The sequence below is a fragment of the Vidua chalybeata genome, chromosome 12, assembly GCF_026979565.1.
Source record: "Vidua chalybeata isolate OUT-0048 chromosome 12, bVidCha1 merged haplotype, whole genome shotgun sequence".
Taxonomy (NCBI): domain Eukaryota; kingdom Metazoa; phylum Chordata; class Aves; order Passeriformes; family Viduidae; genus Vidua; species Vidua chalybeata.
The window spans coordinates 17143790-17165324 of NC_071541.1; the positions used below are offsets into that span (position 1 = coordinate 17143790).

Sequence of the window (21535 nt, forward strand, 5' to 3'; positions counted from 1 at the left end):
CCGGGGGGGCCCCGCGGGGCGGGCGGCGATTGGTCGGGCGAACGCGCGCGTGCCCGCGGCGCGAGCGGGCGCGGGGGCAGCGCATGCGCGGGGCGGCGCGGGCGGGCGGCGATGGCGGAGCGGGGCTGATGGCGGCGGCGGGGGCGGCGCTGCGCTGAGGGAGCGGCCCCGGTCCCGGACCCGCCCGGCCCGACATGGGCAACGAGGCCAGCCTGGAGGGCGGCGGCGACGACGGGCAGCTGCCGCCCGCCGCCGCCGCCGCCGCAGGGGCCCCGCCGCCGCCCGCCGCCGCCAAGCCGCCTTCAGCACCGGGCGGCGGCGGACAGCTCCCGCCCGCCGCCGGGCCCAGGTCAGTGCGCGGGGCGGGGGGCGCGGGCTCCGGGGCTGCGGGGGGCTGTCAGGGCGCGGGGCACGGCTGGGTGCGGGTGTGGGCACGGCGGAGTAGGGGTGGCGGGTGCGGGTGTGTGGGGGGGAACGCGGGCAGCAGGTGCAGCCGTGAGGGGTGAGCGGTGCCGGGGTGCGGCGGAGAGGTGTGATGGGGGCTGGTGTGGTGAGTGCAGGGGCGTCTGGGGGGCAGGAGGTGCCCTGGGGTGCCGGTCTGCGGGGCACCTGCAGGCGAACGCAGGCAGGTGAGGCAGGAGTGTGCACGGACTGCGAGCGAGGGGAGAGACGGTGCGGCTGTGGGGTGTGGGCAGCAGGGGGAAGGCAGGTGAGGGAGGTGCAGTGGGGCTCAGGGAGGTGATGGAGGCACCCGAGGCAGGTCACTGCTGGAGGATGTGCACCCTCGAGGGAGCTGGCAGCTCCGGGACACCCGTGGGTGCTGAGGAGGACAAAGCTGCGATTTGGGGCTGGGTGTGGGAGAGGGATGGAGCGCCCGGGGAGGAGTGTCGTGTTTGGGGGAGAGGAGGAAGCGGGGTGCTGCCCGGTGGGCAGAGGTCCAGCAGCAAGGAAGGAGGTATAAGGAGAAGGGAGTGTGGTTCGTGGTTGGTGGGTCTGGTAGGGATCGGGGGTTGGTGCCTGGCAGCACACAGTTCAGAGCACTGGGGCATGTGAGCACCCCAAATGTGACCACTCCCAAACGTGGCCACCCCAAGTGGAGCCAGCACCAAACGGGAAAGGTCGTTATGTAACAGGAGGGACATGCAGCCCTGCCAGGAGTCATGGGTGCAAAACCTCGCAGGGAACTGCACCGAGCCTTCTGCCAGGCAGCGCCAGCTGGGAGGGAGATACTTTGGGAGTGAGTGTGGGATAAGAGATATTCCTTAAATGAAAAAAGCTAATCCTAAAACATAATCCTATCTGAAAAAATAAAGGCAAGGAGCAGAAAGTTGCACGGAGGGATGCAGAGGACTCGGTGGGTGGTTCTCCCTCAGTGTGTGGCCAAGGCAGTGGCATTCTGGGCTCTTCGCCTCGCCTGGGCAGTGATGAGTGCTGCTGGTCTTGCCAGTCGTGTTGCTTCAGACAGGGAAAATCCAGGTGGGAGGCTGCAGTCTTGCCTGGCAGTGGGCTCTGTCTTGCTGGGCTGCAATGGCTGCTCACTGCAAACCCTAACTTCCAGTGGGCTTCAGGGGTGCTACAGCTGTGGGCAGGCTTCTGTCTGTAAGATCCCTGAGAGCTTTCACACAACGAGTGTGAAGAAAAAATAGCTCTGAGTGAAATTGTGCTCATTTTCCTTTACGTTTTTCTCAGTTTCCCTTGCTAGAGAGTCACAACCTCTCTGCTTTAGATTCTGGCAGTGAAAAGTTGTTCGTAGCTGCTTGAACAATTTAAAATTAAATACCTGTGGGGCTGTTTAGGCTGCTGTAATGAGAGGAGCTGAGGAAGCCATGCAGGTCTGCTGTCTCTGTCCAATTTTGGCACTGCTCCTCCATTACTGTCCAGTGTCTGTGTTTGCTGTTTTGCAGTGCTGGGGCTTCCAGGGGTTTTTAGGGTCCTGGAGCATGCGGGGCTGGTGGGTGGAGGAGCACAGTCTGTAGCACTGGCCATCCGTGCTCCTCTCCTGCCAGAAACACCAGGTTGTTTTTTCCGGCCATGCTCCAGCCCTCGCACACTGAGCTGATGCTCCTGCACCTCCTGGGAAGCTGCTGCTGGGGAGCTGCCCTCCCTTGCAATTAATTAAAGCAATTAAAGAGGTGGGCCAAGTGGGGCTGTGCCATGGAGCAGCAGTGGGATGGAGACGATGCTGAGCTATGCCAGTGTTTAAAACCTAAGCGTGGGAGGGGTGTGGGGGGCTGAGATGACACTGAGGGATTTTAATTCAAGGTAGCAAAGTGGCAATGAAGGGAAATCAGGCCTCGAGAAGAAAGTTGCTTTTGTGAGGTGCAGGAGTGGGCACATAAAGACAGACCATATGTTGTGAAAGGTTCAGCAGAACACAGGATTTGCTGGCCAAGCAGTGAGTGTGGAGTGCAAAAGGTGCTGCTCCAGAAATCTCAAGTGGCCAGAGAAAGTGAGTTTCTCTCAATATCAAAGCAATTTTTCTTTTCCTCTGAATTAAGTAAGCTAAATCCACATGTAAGCCAGTGAAAACCATAGTAGTATGACTCTTCTGTGTCATTTTTCACAGTTTGCTTTCTGTTACACTGAGAAATAGTCTGAATATCTTATAGGGGCTGCTCTAGATTTTGGGGTCTTGTGTTTAAATCCATAATAACAGTTTCTAAGAACTGTGCATCCACTATGAAGATACTTCAGAGAGTAGAAACCACAAATAGGAGTAGCATCTTCTCACTAAGTTACAACACCTACCACTGTTTATCAACTTCGATTTTTTGCTTGCATGCTTTGCTGAGGCACGGGGGAGCCAGAGGTCGGAGGGAAGCTGGGAGCAGTGCTCGGCTCTGGGGTGGTTTGGCTCTGCCAGCAGGATGCAGCTCTGGAAAAGGCCAACACGATGCAGGGTTTCATCAGGCAAGGTGTTTTCAGTGCAGACCTCACCCGTGTGCAAGGAGCTGCTGGAATCTCACCTGAGGAGGCTGTGCCTGGCTCTGGTACTCCAGCAAGGTGAGATTGAATCTGAGGAGGGAGGGCAGGATTGCTGCTGGTCTGCTCAGACAAACAGAGCCTCTAGCCTGAAAGGAGGTGAAAAGCTAGGGCATCGTTCACCTGTAGGATCAAAGGAACCCAGGCTGGTTGCTGATGCATTTGGACAGAAAGCTTTCCAGTGCCTGGCAAGTTCTGGTCTGTTCTTCTAGAGACCCCCTAAGCAGAAGGGACAAGCTCATTTCACAGTGCAGATGGATGGATGGATGAATGAAAAAGGCTTGGATGGCAGAGCAGGGATGATCCCCAGTTCAGAACTGTAGCTTGGGGCACAGAGCTTTACATGGTTGGTTTTCCTGGTAACCTGCAGAGAGACTTTATTGCTGCTTCTGATTGTATGTGCCTGATTTATGCTGGATTCATTCAGGTTTTCGGTCTCTCTGCTGCTCAGCTGTGGAGCTTGTAAAAGGCTTTTTTTGACACCTGGATGCATGAGCTCAAGCTGAAGGATGGGAGAGGGGAAGAGAGACAGTCTCCTGGGAAGTCTTGAGGGCCAGCCACAAATTCAGGGGCTGTCTGTGGGAGCAGCAGTGCTTTCCAGCACCACTGTTTCTCTGGAGCTGGCTGATGCACATTGCAAGCAGCCATGTGGGCTGCAGGCTGCGAGGCTGGGAGCGAGCTTGCTTCCATGGCATACTGGCAGAGGTGCCAGGACCTTTGTTTTCCACACTGTGGGTCATACCCCAGTATTTCTTAAGCCTCAAGGTAGGCTGTGAGCTGAAGCTCTTGAAGCGACCAAAAGGGAATATCTCCAGTAGTTCATGGTAGCACCTTTGGCATGGGCTGTGAGCTCCCTCAGAGCCTTCCCTTGGCTTGGAACAACAGCAAGGCAAGTGCTGATCCTGTTTACCCTTCTGTATATTTAGCATTGCTCTGTTTGGCAGGTGATGGAGCTTGAAGTAAAAAATCTGGTGATAGGGAAGAGTATGGGAGAAACAGAACTGAAGGAAAGCGCTTTAAATCAGAGAAACTTTGGACAAACCATTGCAGTTTGGAGGTTCCTTTTTACCCTCTCAGTAGCTCACTTGAGTGTGCTTGTTTGCTTACCATAAAGTACTATCACAATGAGAGATAAGAACTTTATACATAAAGATAATTGTTTAAAAAAGGCAACATTGCCTCTTTCTTTTTAAATGGGCACTTTTCCCAAGCTTGCAGAAATGAGCAGTCAATGTCCATTTTCGTAAGACTGTGCTAGAAATAAAACCAGACTGTGTGATGGGAATTCAGGCTGCGGAGAGGGCTCACGCTCACCTGGAGAGCCCAGAGAGCCAGCTCCATCCTCATTTCCATGCTCTGTTCTCCCCAAAGGCTCTAGCCCTGCACAGGATGGGGCAGAGGCATCACCATCAGAGGCATTGCTGGGAATTTCCTCAAATAATATAGTTTTTCCCTGGCTGAGCCATGGACTGGCACTCTGGAAAAGCCTGCCATGCTTCTGCACTTATTGAGCATGAGTTTATTTGCTGCAAGACATTTGGAGGGTCAGGAGGGAACTGAGGCTCGGTTTAAGTAAGGAGGGGAAGAACAGATACGCAATGTTTTGAGATCGTTAAACTTGTGTGAGCAAAACAAAAAGTAAAAGGAGTAGAAAATGGTGTACATGATGGACTGTGTCAAAATATTTGTGGTGTTAAATACTCCATTGGGTTTCAGTTCATCTTCCCTTGTGATGGGCAGGTGGTGCTGGCTGTGACACAGTGCTTTGCGTACTTGTGATTGCTCTGACAGCAGCCATTAGGCCACTGCATCCAGACGGCACAATTCTGGGTGCTTAAGTAACTCCAAAACCTCTTCTGGGAACGTGCTCATCAATATTCACAGTGTTTGGCATCAATTATTAATGCCTTTATTTCCAAAACAAATACACAGATTTGCAGTCTGCCTCGCAGGTTGGGGTTTTTCACTGCTGGAACCAGCCTGGATGCTTTGCTGTGGGCATGGATCTTTACCCCTCACTTTTGCTGGGTGAGGGGGCTCCTGGGGATGTCCCTGCAGTATCCACTTCTGCTCAGAAATGATGTAGAAGAATTTGGAAGTATTGATGTCCTTTGCTGTGTTGGCTTGTGCTGAAAAGTTGGAGGAGTCATTGGCTGCTTCTGGTGCGATTTGAAGCTATGGCAGGGCTGCTTCCTTTGCACTGGAAAGCTGAGTGCTGATGGTCAGCCTTCTAGTGGAAGGTGTTCCTGCCCATGGCAGGGGATTGGAGCTAGGTGATCTTTAGTGTCTCTTCCAACCCAAACCATCCTGATTCTTCTGCTGATGCTCAGGAATGGAGCCGCAGCTCAAGTGGCGACATCCATTGAGGCTGGTGGTCCCTCCACTTTGTTGCTCATGTTGAGCTGGCTTCTGCCTCTCCACTTCTGCTTCTCCAGTGTGCTGGAATAAAGCTGTTTCTTTTCTCTGCTGTGTGAATCGAGCACATATTTGATGTTTCCCATCATGTCTCCAATTCAGTGCAAACAGATAGTCAGTGCTGTGGCATATTCCTGCAGTTTATATGAGTTTGGGGAATACTTGATGTGCATCTGGACTGGCAGAACACCACAGCCTGCCTGCCACACAGCCTCTCTGCACAGCCGTCTTCACTGCTTCCCCGGTTGGGGCTGGCACTGTGGCTGGCCCAGGGTGTTTTTCCAGCAATCCTTTTCCAACATCAGGCTAATTTCCTAGTGTATGAGGTGCCCCTTGGGAAGGATGGGACAGGCAGTCAGGGTGCAGAGAGTGCTTCCCAAAAGCAGGTAGCTCAGTCGGGTGAAATGGTTTCATGGCAAAGGCGTTCTGGTTTTTCACTAAATGTGACAATAAGATTATCACATCGACTGCTGTTGGGCGCTGCTGCTCCAGGATGTTCCTTGGGTTTCTTTTTTGGCTAGTGAGTGACAGCAAGTGCTGATGGTCATCCTGGTCCCACACATCGTAAACTGTTATTCTTCTTGAATTTGAGATCGTCGCTGTTGAGCCATCACTGTGTTTTCAAATGTCTGTTTGAATGACAGATTTGTTATTTTTGTATCAGGCTACGAGCACGACTATTCCTACAAACAAGTTTTTTTGTCTTTTTTCGTGCCTGGAGGTGCTAAGCTCCGGCATGACCCCGAGGTGCTGCTGTGCAGCCTGTCAGTCATCGATGAGCACGTCGTACTGCTTTTCATGTACAGTGCTTTTCATGTCACTGATGCTGGGAAGTTTTTATGAATGTGGTGAGCTGGCTCCTCGCTGAGAGCACCCAGCACCTCCAATGTGCTATTTAGGAGCCTGCAAGAGCAATCAGCATTGCTGGACCCTATTAACTCTGGCCTGGGCTTTATGGTGTGGCTGGAAGGGATGTTCATGAGCTGCTGTGCTCGTGTTTAATACCAAAGATGACTTAACTACCCTGATGGTGGTGTCTTGCTCACTCTTGGCCTCTGCAGCTTTCCAAGTGTGTGTTTGATCTTGAAGAGAGACCCCAGCTCCACTAAGAGACTGGGGACAGTGGATTGGGAGGGCAGGAGACAGCAGCTCCCTGCCCATGTTGAGCTCCCCAGAGACAAGTCAAGAAAAGCACCTCTGAATGCAATTTTTATTTTGTTTTCTCTTATTATTTGTGTAAGTGCCATGGTTTGGCTGGAGATGGGAGATGGGGAGGGAATGTGCCCTCCAACCTGGCTGCTGGCACTGGGTGGCAGAGATGGTTATGATGGCTAGCAAAGACACACCTCTGCAGCTCAGAGGCCCATGCTAGCCAAATGGCAATGAAATGTATGTTAAGAGTGAGCATAAATAAGTGTAGAAGCAGTTTACCAAATGGAATGATGGGATATATGATCACAGAAGGTTTAAGTAAAACCATAGCCTCTGAATATACAAAGTTGCCCTCAGTCTAGAACTATAGTTTCTGTGATGAGCAGCAGATTAGCTGTTCTTACTGGCTTCATTTCCCCCTGAAGATGTGATTAAATACTTTGGTGCATTCTGTTTTTTCAAAAATGATTTAGTTGTGTTTCTAGGTCATTGTCTATAGAAGAAAAATGTTCTTATATTTAATGCAGTAGAGTGCGTTAGGCATCTTCTAGGAGGAGCTACAACACAAACCCCTCTCCTGCCCAGTCTGTTCCCAGACCTCTCTCCTGTCCCTGTCCTTAGCACAGGAAGGAAGAGCCTTTACACCTTCTCCCTAGAGCAAGAAGATGAACATCTCCATGTGGAGACTGTTAGTGCTCCCTGGGCTGGGCACGGTTGTCCAAGAACCAATGGGCTGTGCAAGGTACTGCAGGGGAAAGGTGGAAGCACAGGGCTGGGGGAAACCTCTGGGCCATTACTTGCTGATAGACACCATTATTCACCCCATCACACCCCCACTAACGAGGTAATGACTGAAATCTTAAATGAGACACTCTTCTCTTACGGAGACAGAATGAGAGCTGGGGTTGTTTGGTCTGGAGAAGAAAAGGCTCCAGGGGGACCTTAGAGCCACCTGGACCTCTTCTATGATCATGTGTAGGTCCTCATGAGAAGAGCATTTCCTGTCCTCTTGGAGGGTTTCCTCTTTTTTGATAGCTATAACTGAACTTAGAGCAAGCAGGTGCTGCATAGAAAATGCATCCATGCTGCTTGAGAAATGTTGCAGAATTTTGAGGGTTTCTGGGCATGTGTGACTAACTGCTCTTCACTCGGTTCTAGGACTTGACAGGGACCACAGGCTCTCAGACATGACAAATCAGTTTCCCACGCTGAATAGCTTTCAGATGAGGATTTGACAGCTCCTCTGAAGGACGTAGAAGAAAAATCACCGTGAATCAAAATGTCATTTGGTTTAGATGTGGCAAAATCCCACATTTCAGCTGGGGTATCCAAGGGTGGTAGGCCCTCCTCCATCCAGCCCAGAGTGCTGGAGGCCTTACATGGCAGGGATGCTTGCAGAGGCCAGATGTTAATAGCTGAGGGCAGCCCCTGAACCTTTTTTTCTCTTTGTTTCCTTGCATACCAGTGGAACATTGCTTTCTAGCCTGTCTTGAGTCTTTCCTGGCCTTGGGGGTTCGCGGGCTTTTCCAGCTGCTGAGAGGCCCAGAGCCCGGTTCCAGTGGACATCCCTGTGCAGGACCAGTCCTGAGGGTTGTAGCATCCTGAATAGGGAGATTTATTTCGAAATCTGCCTTTATTTGTGGATTTTTACCACAAGCAAGGAGATGCTTGGAGTAGGCAACCTCTTCTGGCGTGATCTCAGGGTGCTTCTCAGGGTGCTCCGTCCTTGGAAGTTGTATGGGGGTATGAAGTCAATGTGGGATGTGTCTTCTTCAGCTATTGAGTGAATCCCGAGAGATTTGGTGCTCTTAATAACCCACCTGAGACCCAAATGGGTCTGCCATGGGCTTTCCAGTAGAAGAAAGAGTCTGTTGGTAGCTTGTACCCTTCCTTCATCAGTCTAGACATGAGGAGTACGAAAAGATTTTGCCATATTTAATGTCTGCAAAAGGATGAAGTTGTGCGTGGGAATTACTTGCAAAGATTGACATGTTGTAGCTGCTAACCACCCCTTTTTTTTTATTATTTAACCAAAAAACAGATTGCAGCCTAGGAAAAACAGCATGTTTTTTTTTTCTTTCATCTTCTAAAGAAAACATTTCACTTATAGATATGTGAATTTATGCATTATAAAATAGGAATAGTTGAAAATTGGAAATGTATAATAAGTTCTTAAGGGACTTGGTAATTTGCCTTTGTCGTGTGAAAAAAAAACCCAAATCAGCTGATAGTACAAAGCTTATGAAAGGCTGGGGAAAATGTGGGGCTGAACTAGATCTTTTTCCATGTTGACTCTGAACTGTACTTTTTCTTTTGATGAAACATGAAATTACTTTTAATTTATTTTGTTTCAATCCTAGTTACATAAACTATTATTTGATTGTACAGCTGGACTGAAAAACTGTAGGAGGTCTCACATTTAGGATTTTGCTGCCTCTCTCTCATTAAGCCTACAGCCTGATTTCTTTAAATGCACCTATTAATCTTCTTAGGGAGACAAATTGTTGTTTGGTTGGGTTTTTTCTCTTTTTTTTTTTTAAACACTACCCTCCCAGTTAACTGGCAGAGTAAAGTCTGCTGGTTTGCAGCCTTTGCAGGTAGGGCTGTGCTGCAGCTGGGCACCGCAGTGCCAGCGCCTGTTGCCTTGGTAGGCTGGGTTTGGTCTGTTTGGCTTAAACACCCAAGGTGGTCACAGCCTGAACTGCTCTCATCGTGCTCAGCAACAACCTCCGAGTCAACAAGAAGGAGTAAATGTTTGGTTTTTTTTTTCATTTTAATTTTGCTGTAGTCTACTTCAGTAGTTCATCTGTGGTAACTTGCCAGAGAAATGGCTGCCCCATCCCTGGAAGTGTTCAGGGCCAGGCTGGATGGGGCTTGGAGCAACCTGGTCTAGTGGCAGGTGTCCCTGCCCATGGCAGGGGGGTTGGAATGAAATTATCATTAAGGTCTCTTCCAGCCCAAGTAATTCTGTGATTTTATGAACTTCTGTTACATTTTTGATTTCCAGTCTGAGACTCATGGGGTTCCAGGTTTGAGACCTATTAATGTAGTCCTTGTTGGACCAGCAGTAGGACACAAAGAACTCCATGTTGTCCTTCAAGTGTGCAGATTTTTCCCATATTTTCTCTCAGATGCATCAGCTTTGTTGTCTCCTGCCCACCAACGATAAGCCACCATAATTTGGGTTTCTTCTTCCCTGCTCATCACAGGATTTCTCAACACTCTGGACAAGTGTTGGTAGTGGCCCTTGGAATGCTGCCCTTTCGAACCTTCTCCTCTGCTGGGAATGGCTCTTGGGAGGGTGAGGGAAGTACTGTCAGTCTCAAACACATCCCTGGGCTGCACCAGCTCCAATATGAACTTGTGAGATGTCTGGAGCAGATAGTGCTGGAGCACATTGTGTTAGGGCCGGGCGGCAGCGGCAGCTTTCCGTAAATACTCCTGACGCCGGCGTACGTGAGGAGGTGGTGTTGGGTGTTGCTCTCATCCCTGTAAAACAGACCATCCTTTGTATTCAGGGAAGATCCGTAGTCCCAAGGAGCAAAAATATCCAAGCCTTCTCCTTTTCCCACCTGTATCTAAGTTGTGGATGTTTTCCTTGGGAATCCTGTGGCTGGGGAGCACACCAGGAAAAGAGGTTGTTTTTGTTTATATAGTGTATTATATAGAACCTTTTGTGATGGTGGTGATTTTCAGAGCCCATTTACCACTATATTAGATGAGGTTTTGACTGGTTACACACTGCAGTTATTACAGAACATCAGTTCCTGTTGGAGTGGAAAAGATGATCCCTATCACTACATTATATGCCACTGATTACCTCAACCTGGCAAAAATAAGGCATCCAGAAACATCCCTCTGGGAGGAAACTCTGAATAAGGGTCTCCTTAGGCATCCCTTTTCTGCTTTATTTTATCTGCCTTCCTCATCTTCCAGTCTCTCCTTCTCCTGCATTGTTAGTGGATGTTAAGCACTTGTTAATGGATTAGGATAGGATTCCTCTTGGCTGTACAACTCAGTTTCATCCAACCCATGTCCATGATTACCTATTTAATTTTGATTTATTATTAAGTGAAAATATAGACCCAAACACTCTGAATTGACAAATTACCACACCTTTCTTTTTCTTTGAAATATGCAAACAAAAACCAACCAGCTGCTCTGGGTAGGAATAAAGTGCCTTCTGCTTCTCAACGTGTCTAAAATTTGCTTCACTTACCAACTAAACTTCTCAGCCTTAAATTTTACCTGCTGCCATTTCTGCCAAGCTAAGCCTTCTGAGGGCTCTGCAAGGACAGATACATCAAATATGCAGATGCTCCATCTCTTTGGGGACAAATGTTCTGGGCTGAGGTATGTGCAGCAGGGAAATGCAGGCAGGGACAAGGCACCTCAAAGAGTTGCAGAAGCTGGAGAAATGTTTTCCTTTGATCCTATAAAGAATTTGGTAGGGGAATTTCAGACTCCTGTATTTCAAAAGTACATTTAAACTAAACAGCTTGAGATATTGAAGTTGATGGTGTCTCTGACAGTATTGGTAATATATTGGTCCTTGGGTTTCCTTTATCTTTCCTGTTGTGAATAATGAGTTTTACACATAAAAACATAATTCTGAGTTTGGTTTGCCATTCCAATTCATATCTCTGGAAACCAAAAAGTGCAAATCTAAGACACAGAAACACTGATACTGAGTCCATCCAGTGCCAGCCCCCAGCCAGTGTCCCACCAGGCACTGGCAACTACACTCTTAAATAACAGACATTTTTGACCCTGTGAGCTGGTGTGGGGAATGTCAGGAAGGGAGAAACCTCTGCAGCTGAGAAGTGTTTCTGAGAAACATAAGCTGATGTGAAGATTTTGTTTAAAGGCATCTGGCCATGTTGGACACAGATTTTTCCTCCTCACAGGGAAGTGTGGGCTCATCAGTTTTTCCATGTACCCCTCCACTTGTGCTGTATTTGGAGCTCATGGGGATCAGTTGATGGCTGTTTCCTCAGTCCCTGCCCAAATGATCTCTTGATTGCTCTTCCACACCTTGGATATCCATTCTCCTGGTAACCTGAGGCAACCAGAAATAATAGAAATAAGGACCTAAGTGGCCTGGGGAAGAGTTAAAGGGACTATTATGAGATAGCCAAAATGTGTAGAGGTGCAAAGACAAGAACCGCAGGATGGATAAAAATGCTATGGTTTTTCAGAGACACACACAAAAAATTAGGTCCTTTGTTTCATTTGCCCAGGCTCAGATAATTGAGGGTGCAAAGTCAGGATTTTTTGGTTGCTGCGTAGTCACCAGGAGCTGCCTGTCTCTCTGCAGTATGGCACTCTGATTTCCTCTCCTGGAAATTGCTTTTTAACTGTGTTTTTCTTTCTTTTTTCTAAAAATACAAACCAGTTTCTTTCTGGTCTGTCATTACTGCCTCTTTTTTAACAGCACTTCTCTTTCTGATGGCTCTTCCTATTTTTTTATGCCTGGAATGAATGTTGTTCTTCGTTCTGGGCTGAGTTTGGTTGACTCAAGCTGTCATGGAGATGGATAATGATACATTTTTTTGCATCAGATTTTAATTTTGGAGCATGGGTGGAACTCATCCAAAAAAAAAAAAAAAAGGGCCCTGCAGTCTCCCCAGTTTCTTAATGGTTGAATACCAGCTTCTTGTGGAAGGTAGAAGTGTGGGGACCCTTGTGTGATGTGGATGCTACCAGGGATGTTGACATGTTGGAGACAGACCCCTGGATTGATCCCTTTTTTGCCCACCTGTGACAAACAGTGCTCATGTTGGATTAGTTTTGTGCAGCCAGCCAGCACCTGCAGGAATCTGTCCGACTCTGGGACAGAGTCAAGCCTCCCTTTTGCAAGTCAAAAGGGAGAATTGCAAAACCAGACCTTGGTGCCACTCTTTGTGGGGAAGGAAGCCAGAAGCAAGTCAAGGAATGGGCTGCCTTTGCTCTTCTCTTTGAATTGCTTTCCAAAATGCATTTTTCCCAAAATAACTTAATTGTGTAATTTTTTTGGGTGGATTGTTCTATATTTGTTGATGAGCATTAAATTGATGTTTTCTGAGAATGGTCCAACATGGCTTGCAGAACTCTTTGCAGAGCATCAGTGTCTGATTTAGAACCCATCACTACATGTGGCTATGGTTGTTCTCTGTGCCTCACGCTGCATTTCTTGACCTTGGATTTCACCTGCCATGATGTTACGAGACATCCAGTTCAGGAGAGCCTTCTACAGATCTTTGCATTCAGCTTTAGCTTTGAATACGCTGAATAAATTTGCATGGCTCAGCAAACTTGTCCTTTCTTTATCCCTCCTCCTTCCCAAGCCATTTATGAATATCCCATTTATCCCATGGCAAGATCCTGCACCTCTGCTTGTGAAAACCTGACCATCTGCCTCTATCCTTGGTGTCCTAAATCCTGATAAGTTATTAACCCATAAGAAGGATTCCCCTTATTTCTTCATCTTCTATTACTTATTTCTTTCTCTCCTTTCTTTCTAGATTTTTATCCTAAAAATTCTCCCACTTGAGATGATTTTTCATACTAAGTATTGCCTTTTACTCCTGTAGCTTGGTTGTTTAACGATATTGCTGTGTTATAGCAATGTCTTAAACCATTTCTTGACGGTGCATGTTTTGCTAACAGGTGCCATGGAAACTTCCCTTTGTTACCCTTCCACCTGCTGCTTTTAATTTCTTTCTAACAAACCTTCTCACTTTTCCTCTTCTTTTTTTCCCAGTTGTATCTGAAAATTATAGTAATCATGTGAATTTCTGTGTTTTTTCCCAGTCCTGCAAATAGATTGAAGCCAAGTCTATTACAGTCAATGTTACTGAAAGTTTGTGTATCAGGTTTGGCTCCTCAGAGCAGGCGTGTTCCTGTCACAGGATTGAGTCCAGAGCAGGTAGCTTCATTCTGCATTGCTTTAGGGAATAGCTAACGAACTAAACAAAAAATTGTGTCGCTGCTAATTAAAATCAGAGAGGCTTTCAAGGAGGGCGGGCGTGGGTTATAATCATAGATTTACGAGATAAGCTTTCACCAGCCGTGTGCCATAAAAATTCCTTAGCTTCATGCCATGGTTTATCTTTCAGCTTTGCTGGCATTTCGTAAATACAGAGCAGTAATTCATGGTGTTGGCTTTCCTGGGACAAAGGCCTTCAGTTAAGCGTGACTGCAGCAATCAGCTCTTCTACCCTTTAATTGCCAGAGCTCAGATGTAGGATGTGAGTGGATGAAGGCTGAGGGGAGTGACTGCTCCTTACCTGGGGTACTGTCCCCAGCATCCTTGTCCTTTCTGCTGCCCACAGTACTTTCAAGATTGTCATGCTTTTCTATGTTATTTTAACACACAAAAATGACTTGCTCATAGCAATCAGTTGTACCAGGGAAGGATATGGAGGCAACACATCGAGTAGCTGAGTGGAAATCAGATTGAAGAGATGGCTCTAGCCCACACCTCTCCGTGGCTCCTGGGGACATTTATCCCTGTTTTAGCTGCTGTTTCCCTACGTGCTCCTTGGTATGGATCGCAGGGTCATAACTCTGTGACACAGCTCTTCATCATTCATTGCAGACTTTCCAAATCCTGCAGTAAAGAGGAGAGGAGCTCTGCAGGCAGCAGCTCACTTTCCTGTGCAGGCTGCAGCATGGCCACCCTCAGCATCATCTGGATTAATGCTAAACGAGGGGCACTTAATGACCCCAGACCTGCTGAGCATCCTCCCCTTCAGCAATGTCCTCGGGCCCAGCAGCTGGGGTGATGGATGCCTCCTGTCCCTCCAGGTCTTCACCTGCACTGAAAGTCCAAAGCTGACCTTCCAGCTGCACCCATTCCCTCGATGAGGTGATGTTTGTCTTTGTCTTGGATCTTTCAGATACCTCCTAAGTGCCCAGAGAGAGGCAGAGAGGGATTAGATACCCCATAGCCTTTCTAGGATCTCTATATTCATCCCAGACACAGTGAAGCCCTGGCTCTGCACCTGCACTTTCTTGGTTCTCATCACTGAGCTGTACAGCTCCTCTCATGCCGTGCAGCATTTTGATCAAGAGATGGATTCTACTCTGTCTCTGAAAGATTTAAAGATAGTTTTCAGCTGCCACAGACTTTCCCTGTTGCTGAAGTAGAATGAATATTGGACACTGCACTTACCCCTGAGATATCTTAATGCTTTGAAATTCAAGATCATTAATGTTCTCAGCAACAATTATATCATTTAAAAAGGAGACCCTATTCAAACCATTGGACCTTTATAGTGCCTGCTTCTGTAAAGCTATCTGAGAAGTGAACTCTTTGATATATATGGGACTGAAATCATTACCTGCTGATTCTTCTGTCAGGCCCATTTGCCTTTGGCTCTGAAGGGTTTGGCCAAGATCATGACAGTAGTGGCCACACATTTCAGGCATCAGCAGCTGAAAGAGCAGCTCCCCAGGGCAGCATGTGGTGCTCTGCAGGTCACTCAGTGACCTTCTGGATTGTGAGAGCTCATGTGAGAGATGCAAAACTCTGTCCTGACTCCAGTTCAGGTCTTGGGGTTCATAGAGGCTGCTCTGGACTCTATAGGGATCAGTTGTCTTGCATTTAATTGCAGATGTTCATTATGGTCTGTATAGGGTGTCTAATAGACATCTGACCTTGGGGTTCTTTGGAGAGGTCTGGGGATGTTGGTCTGGTGAGCAGGAACAGCCACTATGGTTTTATATTGCAAAGTGCTCTAAGGGAAATTACTCTTGGCTCAACCAGGGCTAAGTATGGTGCAAATGAACTACTTGCTTGCCATGTAGCAAAATTAGAATGGTAAACAACAGAATAGAATAAAATAGGGTTGAAAATAAAGTATTTCGAGTTGGAAGGGCCTTCAGTTATCATTTAGTCCAACTGCAAATGATAATGATTCACAAACCTTTATGAAAAGGCAGTTGTGCAGGAATGGAAATAAGCAAGTAAATGCTTATTAGAGCTTAAAGCAGTCATAAACCCCTCTTCTGGTATGTAGGATTTGGCTAATAAGATGGCAGATGCCTCTCAACAGCCGTGGCTGACAGAGCAGCAGCGAGAGTGACATTGACGTGTTCTCCTGTTGCTGATTCTGGGTTGAACTAGGCATGGTGCTAAGACGGAGAATAACTGGTTTGTGGTAGCTGTGTAAACTGGAAATCTCCTGGTTCTTGTTACCTTTTCATGCATGGCATTTTAAACAAAGGGAAAAGCCAGCAGCAGCTCTAGGCGTGTTATCTCCTGCAGAATCAGGGCCAGGGGAGGAAGCTGGCAGGCACACGGTGCATGCAGCACTGCTCACCCCACGACAGCACCACCCCCTGGGGAAGGCTGTTAGTTTGATGTGTTGGTTGCCAGTGGCTTGTGCCCCTGCCTGCCTGGCCAGCCTCTCCTTGAAGCCCAGCCCTAGCAGGGTGTAACAGCAAGGAAAGGACTTGAGGCTATCGTATTCCTCTGTATTTATGAGAACAGGTATGAGGGTGGAGGTTAAGGACCCAAGTGATTACCAGGTTGGGTGGAAGCAGGAGCTCAAGTACACTGTCAGCATCAGGAGATGGACTTTAGGGGTGCCTCAGTCACCGGGAAAATGCCTGACAGAAGCTGCATCTTGTTTGACAGGGATAATGCAACCCTGGAGCACAAAGCTGCAGGAGAACAGGGTTTTTCCACTGCTCACAAAAGCAAGTCATTAAACACTGTGGCCTTTCACAAGAGTGCTTGTGTTGCCATCTAACAAAATACTCCCTGACAGTTTCTAGTCACCATTTCATATTTTCTATTTTGATTTCAGCTGTGTGGCATTTGCTGTTTTTAAACTATCCATTTCTAGAGTGATCCTTTTCCTGCATGGACATCAGTGTAATTAATTTAGGGGCACTTGGATTTAAGCAGGTGCTTAATTCTGTAACTGCTGGGGGCTTTTTTTTTTTGTCAAAGCAGAGCCTAATACAGGATTCCCTATGTCGGATATAGGACTTTTTAGAGCTACAAGCTGCCCCCAGTAGAACACCCAAGCTCAGGGTATATGTGAACATTGCTAGTATGAGATTTTCAGAGCTGAAACCAAAGGCCCTCCACATCATGTTTATTTACTAAAAGGGTGTCCTATTTTCTAGTCAGACTTGCTGACAGGCAGTATATACCAGCTAACATTTGCTATTATCCTGTGCTGTTCCTTTGCCGACCCATAACCATTCAGAATTACGTCTTTCCAAATCAAACCCAGTGCCATTTTGACCTAGAGTACAACTGCCTGCTTATTTAGCTACCTGTTTTTTTCTAAATAGGTTATACTCAGTGATTCTTAAAATCAGTCATGTGGATGTTCACATCAGGTTTCAGTCGAACCAAGTAGGTCAAATCTCTGCTCATAGCTGAGCAGTTCTAATTCTTGTTGGTCAGTCCAGCCTCCCTCTTTTGGGTGTGAGCCTCTTCACATGTCTCTCTTCATGCTTTATCTTGAGTTGTTTGCTGCTCATCCCCTTGGTTTTACTGCAGATAAATAATCATTTTCTCTCTTTTTCTATCCAGTTTTCCCTCTTTTTTTTCTACTAACAGAAAAGACTTGCTTGTCCTCATTTTGCTGATTTTTGATCTGGTTTTGAAGCTGGGAGCTCCCTTCCATGGACAAACTCAGCTCCTCTTCAGCAAGCCTGAGCAGGGCATGCAGTTTGTAAAATCACAGTGGCACTGCCACTTATTTTCACAGTTTTTATCTACTACAATGCAGTAATTAGATCAGTTGCCCAGCAAGCAAGGACCCATTTCCCTTAGCATGAGGCAGAGGAAGGGATGCAATCCGTGTTTCTCAGTTGTATAGAAGGGCTGCAGCTCCTGAAGGATTTACTCAGACCACAAATGCCAAGCTCCCATGGATGCAATCACTGCCAGAGTTTTGTGGCAGCTGAGCAGGTGGATGTGGCCAGTGTGCTCAAGGCAGGGATGTGAAATGAGACAAAAAACAATAAATCAGTAGAAAACCAATGCTGTCTCTTGAACTTTCCCACAATAGTCAACAAGACTTGATTTACCAGCTGTGCATGTAGATTTTGTGTAATATTGTTATTGCTTGATTTTATAGCAGAGACATTAACAGTGTTGGCATTTACCTTGTGATGGTTATTGCTCCCAAGTTAGCACTTCTGGTGAAAAAGGGCCCGTTGACATCTCTTGGGATGCTGGCTCCAATCCTGGGTCTTGCCTGTAAAATTTGGTGGCACTGATGAACATACTTGAGTTAAATTAGAGCAATTCCCTCCTACAGACCCTGACTTTACCTGGAAATTCCCAGATAAGAAAGCTGTACCAATTTGCTGGCAGAGAATTGTAAACCAGTGCTATGTCATTGCATTGCTTTTATCTCCACTGCTGCTGCTGACATCTTTTCCCTGGTGCTGCTGTGGCATCAAAAGTCTGGTTTAGGACAAATTATGTTTTTCTGAAATTAAATATTAACCAGCAAGCAGTCTAACATTTGTTTTGGCTGTAAGTAGGACTTTGTTTTTAAAGCTTTCCCAATTTCTGTAATTTTAATGAAAAAAATGTTATTTTTACATTAGGAAAAAAAATCAGGCATAAAAAATCTGAGGTGCTTGTGACATCTTACACTGCTGAGCTTGGTTTTGTGGTGAATGGCTTTGACCCTTGGTTTTCCTTGTGTTATTCATGCTTCTGATCATCCCGGGCAGCTCTTCCCTCTCAGTACTTAGCCATCTCCTCCCAGGGTGTTGTGTCAGCCCTAAATAGAAAGGCTGGTTTCATATCCATGTCTGTTCCCAAGTGGAACTAGGGAAGTTCTGGGCCTTGTCATCAGGAGAAGTATCTGATGGAGAGGCAGAGCTGGATATGGATTAATGTCTCAGGGTGATTTTTAGCTCTGGGTTCTGTGGCAGCAACCTTGCAGCTTTGCCTCCTCTCTTCCATGGAGCTGAGAGTTAATTTTTGTGGGTGCTTACTTAGCTTTGTGCTGGAAAATGGAGTTTTAGAAAGAAAGAAGAAAGACACCATATTTCAATTTAAAAACAATGAAAAAAGGAAGGAAACAGTATCTTCCCAACTGCTCACCCTCCCAGTGACTGTGGGCAGGTGAGTAGAGCTGCCTGCCTGCCCTTCTTGTGATAAAAAGCATTCATAGGATATCATGAATGAAAACTTTAGCAGTATAATTGTTAATACACTCAGTCAAACACTTGGTATTCTTTAGTTCTTTAGTTATTCTTTAGTTGTACAAAATTATTACTCCATTGGTAACAGAGAGCACTGCTGAGTTTGGACCCTGCAGAAATTTTTGACTCCATATCACCCAGTATTTCTAATTCAGCAATTAGGGCAGTGCAAAAGCAATACATCTCCCATCAAATGGCAAATCCTGCCTTATTAAGGCATTCCAATTTAATTGTTAATAGACACTCTAGTGGAATTGGGAGGAATTCTTTGGAAGCAGTAAGCAGCCCAGTGCTAGTTAACTATCAGTGATAAAGCCTGAGCAAAATAGGGCTGAGCTGCAGTTTGGGCTTTTGTAACAGAAAAAAAAGAGGATTCATAGATGGGTACAAATCATACAAATATTGGATCATCCTTGCAGAAGATGCAGTGAGCGTGGGCCTGTGTTTGATTCCATATGACTATTCTCATGTTCTTTCCTGAGGCATCTCTCCTGGATTGAGTTACTGTACTTGACAGACCAGATGATTTCTTCTGGTCTTAACATTTCACGGGTGTGTTCAACTGGTGCAAGTGAGAGACAGCACAGCCTGTGTCACAGGGGGGTTGAGGCATCCTGGATAATTATAAAATAAATAAATGCAGTGTTGGTAGAAGTGCATGGAGTGAAACTGCTGCTGGGAATGGGACGGAGGTGGTGCCCAGCATTACTTAGCACTTGAAAAAGTGCAGGGAGATGGGAGGGAGCTCGAGCCCAGTCTGGGAAAGCATCTCTGGAGCAGCACTGACCTGCCAGACAGTGAGCATCCAACCACCCTCGTCTGTCTTATGTGCCAGCAGTGAGGCTCAGGGCAGAATAACAGCACTTGGTGTATTGTTCCTCATGGGCTTTTGCATTTCCAAGAGAGCCACACTGTTGTGGGTAGGAAATGTGAACTTGTCTGTGTGTTATCTGACAGCTCCTTGGTAGAGTCAGAATTCTTACTTGGTGGCAAGTATTTTTCATATCAAATGGGGAAAAAACCCTGAATTTTGAAATTTGCAGTGGAATAGAATTACTGAATGGTTTGGGATGGGAGGGAGCTTACAGACCATCTCATTCCACCCCTTGCCATGGGCAGGGACACATTCCACTAGACCAGGTTCCTCCAAGCCTCATCCAACCTGGCCTTGAACACTTTGAGGGATGGGGTAGCCACAGCTTCTCTGGGCAGAATAACCATTCTGCTGTTCCAAACAACAATTATTTATTTGACCATATAATGTTATTTCAGAGTGGTTTAATACACCATTAGGATAAGGTGTGGCTAATACATAAATGCTGAGGGTTTTATGGAAATATTAAATTTAAGGTGAGAAGGTGCATTTTGCTTTCTGACAGTACTTCCTTCTGGTGTCTGGGGCTGAGCTCTCCAATCTCCACCAGCTACAGATGGTTTTATGTGTTTTATGAGGTAGTAGCTCTGCAGCCCTTGACATCAGGAGTCAAACTCCAAATCTGAACTGAAGGGTGTCAGAACTAACAAGGGAGGAGCAGCACATGCCAACAACATTCATGGCAGGTGCTACTGTAGGGCTAGGAGCAGTTTTCTCTTCAGTCTAGAGCAGATCACTCCCTCCCTTAGTGCTTTGCTTTATTATTATTGTGATTCTTTCTTCAGAGACGTGGGTTTCAACCTGCAGCCGGAAAGTATTCCCAAAGTGCTATTTTACTATTTATTTTCATCCAACTTCCTATTACTGTGGCAACATGCACTTTGAATTTCATTCGTTTTATGCATTTAAGTTCCCTTTTTAAACCTTTATAAGGTCAGACCCTGCTTGGGTAAACCAACAATGTATTAAATTTGAGGTTCTGAGTAATACTTTTCCTTAAACAGCTGCAGATCACAGGTAGTGAGGGCATTAGGGCTTCTGCTTTTTCGAGAAATATTTGTAGCCATTACTGATAAGCACATGGACCAAATTATTTGGTAATTAGATAAGTATCTTCCATCATAGATTCATTCTCATGCACTGGTGATCCATCAGCAGCACATTACAGGGTGCCTGCCCTGAAACCATATGGGAGGAGGGTGTGCAGGCTGTCATGCTGTGCACTGCAGCACAACAGCTCAGAGCTCTTGCAGCTGGAGCTGCTCCAGAGCTCCTTGGGATGGCCAGGAGCATCCCTCAGCACTGTGGGGTGCTGAGCATGCTACACAGGCTATGGGACTGTGGGACTGCTGCAGAACCAGCAGTGGGTGTGATACTGACCTCAGGGTTGCTCCTTCTAAGTAGCTCTGGTTTCACAGGGAGGTTTCATCACTCTCTCCTGGTGACCAGAGTCATGCCAGCTGGTTTTTTTGCCCAGGCAAGACTCACATCACCCAGAAGAGGGTTCAGCTGGGGCCAGCCAGCCCACAAAATCCCTGTTGTCTGTGTTTGTTACTTCAGTGCTGATTACTAAAGTGGAGCCAATGTGCTCTCTCTTGATTTCCCGCTGCTGTGGCCCCTGGGAAACAAGCCCTTAGCTGCTTTCACCTGTGACTTGCATGGTTTTGCCTGACAGGTGAGGAAGTACAAGTAGTTCTCCTGCCTCCATTATGGTTCTGGAGGGGTTTTCCTTTAATAAATAGGCTCTTTGCATGCTTCTGGTTTCACAGCCACTCGTGAAAGTAGGCTGTGAGAAGCCGGTTTAGTGCGTGTTGGCTGCGTCCCTGCAGGAAGGGCCCTGCAGGCTGCAAAGCAGAGTCACCGCTGCCTCTTCCAGTGAGTTTGTGCTGGAGAAGTGCTGGGAGCCCTGGCTGGCAGGAGGCTGAGCTTCTCAAACTTCTCACG

The 21535-nt window shown here is 46.9% G+C and overlaps 1 protein-coding gene across 1 annotated transcript in view; it reads left to right on the top strand.

The window, feature by feature from the left end:
• The first annotated feature begins 139 nt into the window (after window positions 1-139).
• BSN (bassoon presynaptic cytomatrix protein) overlaps window positions 140-21535 on the top strand; it is an 87649-nt gene continuing 66253 nt past the window's right edge. Inside the window, exon 1 of the mRNA XM_053953507.1 lies at window positions 140-349. Within this exon, the coding sequence (XP_053809482.1) occupies window positions 195-349 (155 nt within the window). The 5' untranslated portion in view covers window positions 140-194. The remainder of the gene's footprint in view (window positions 350-21535) is intronic.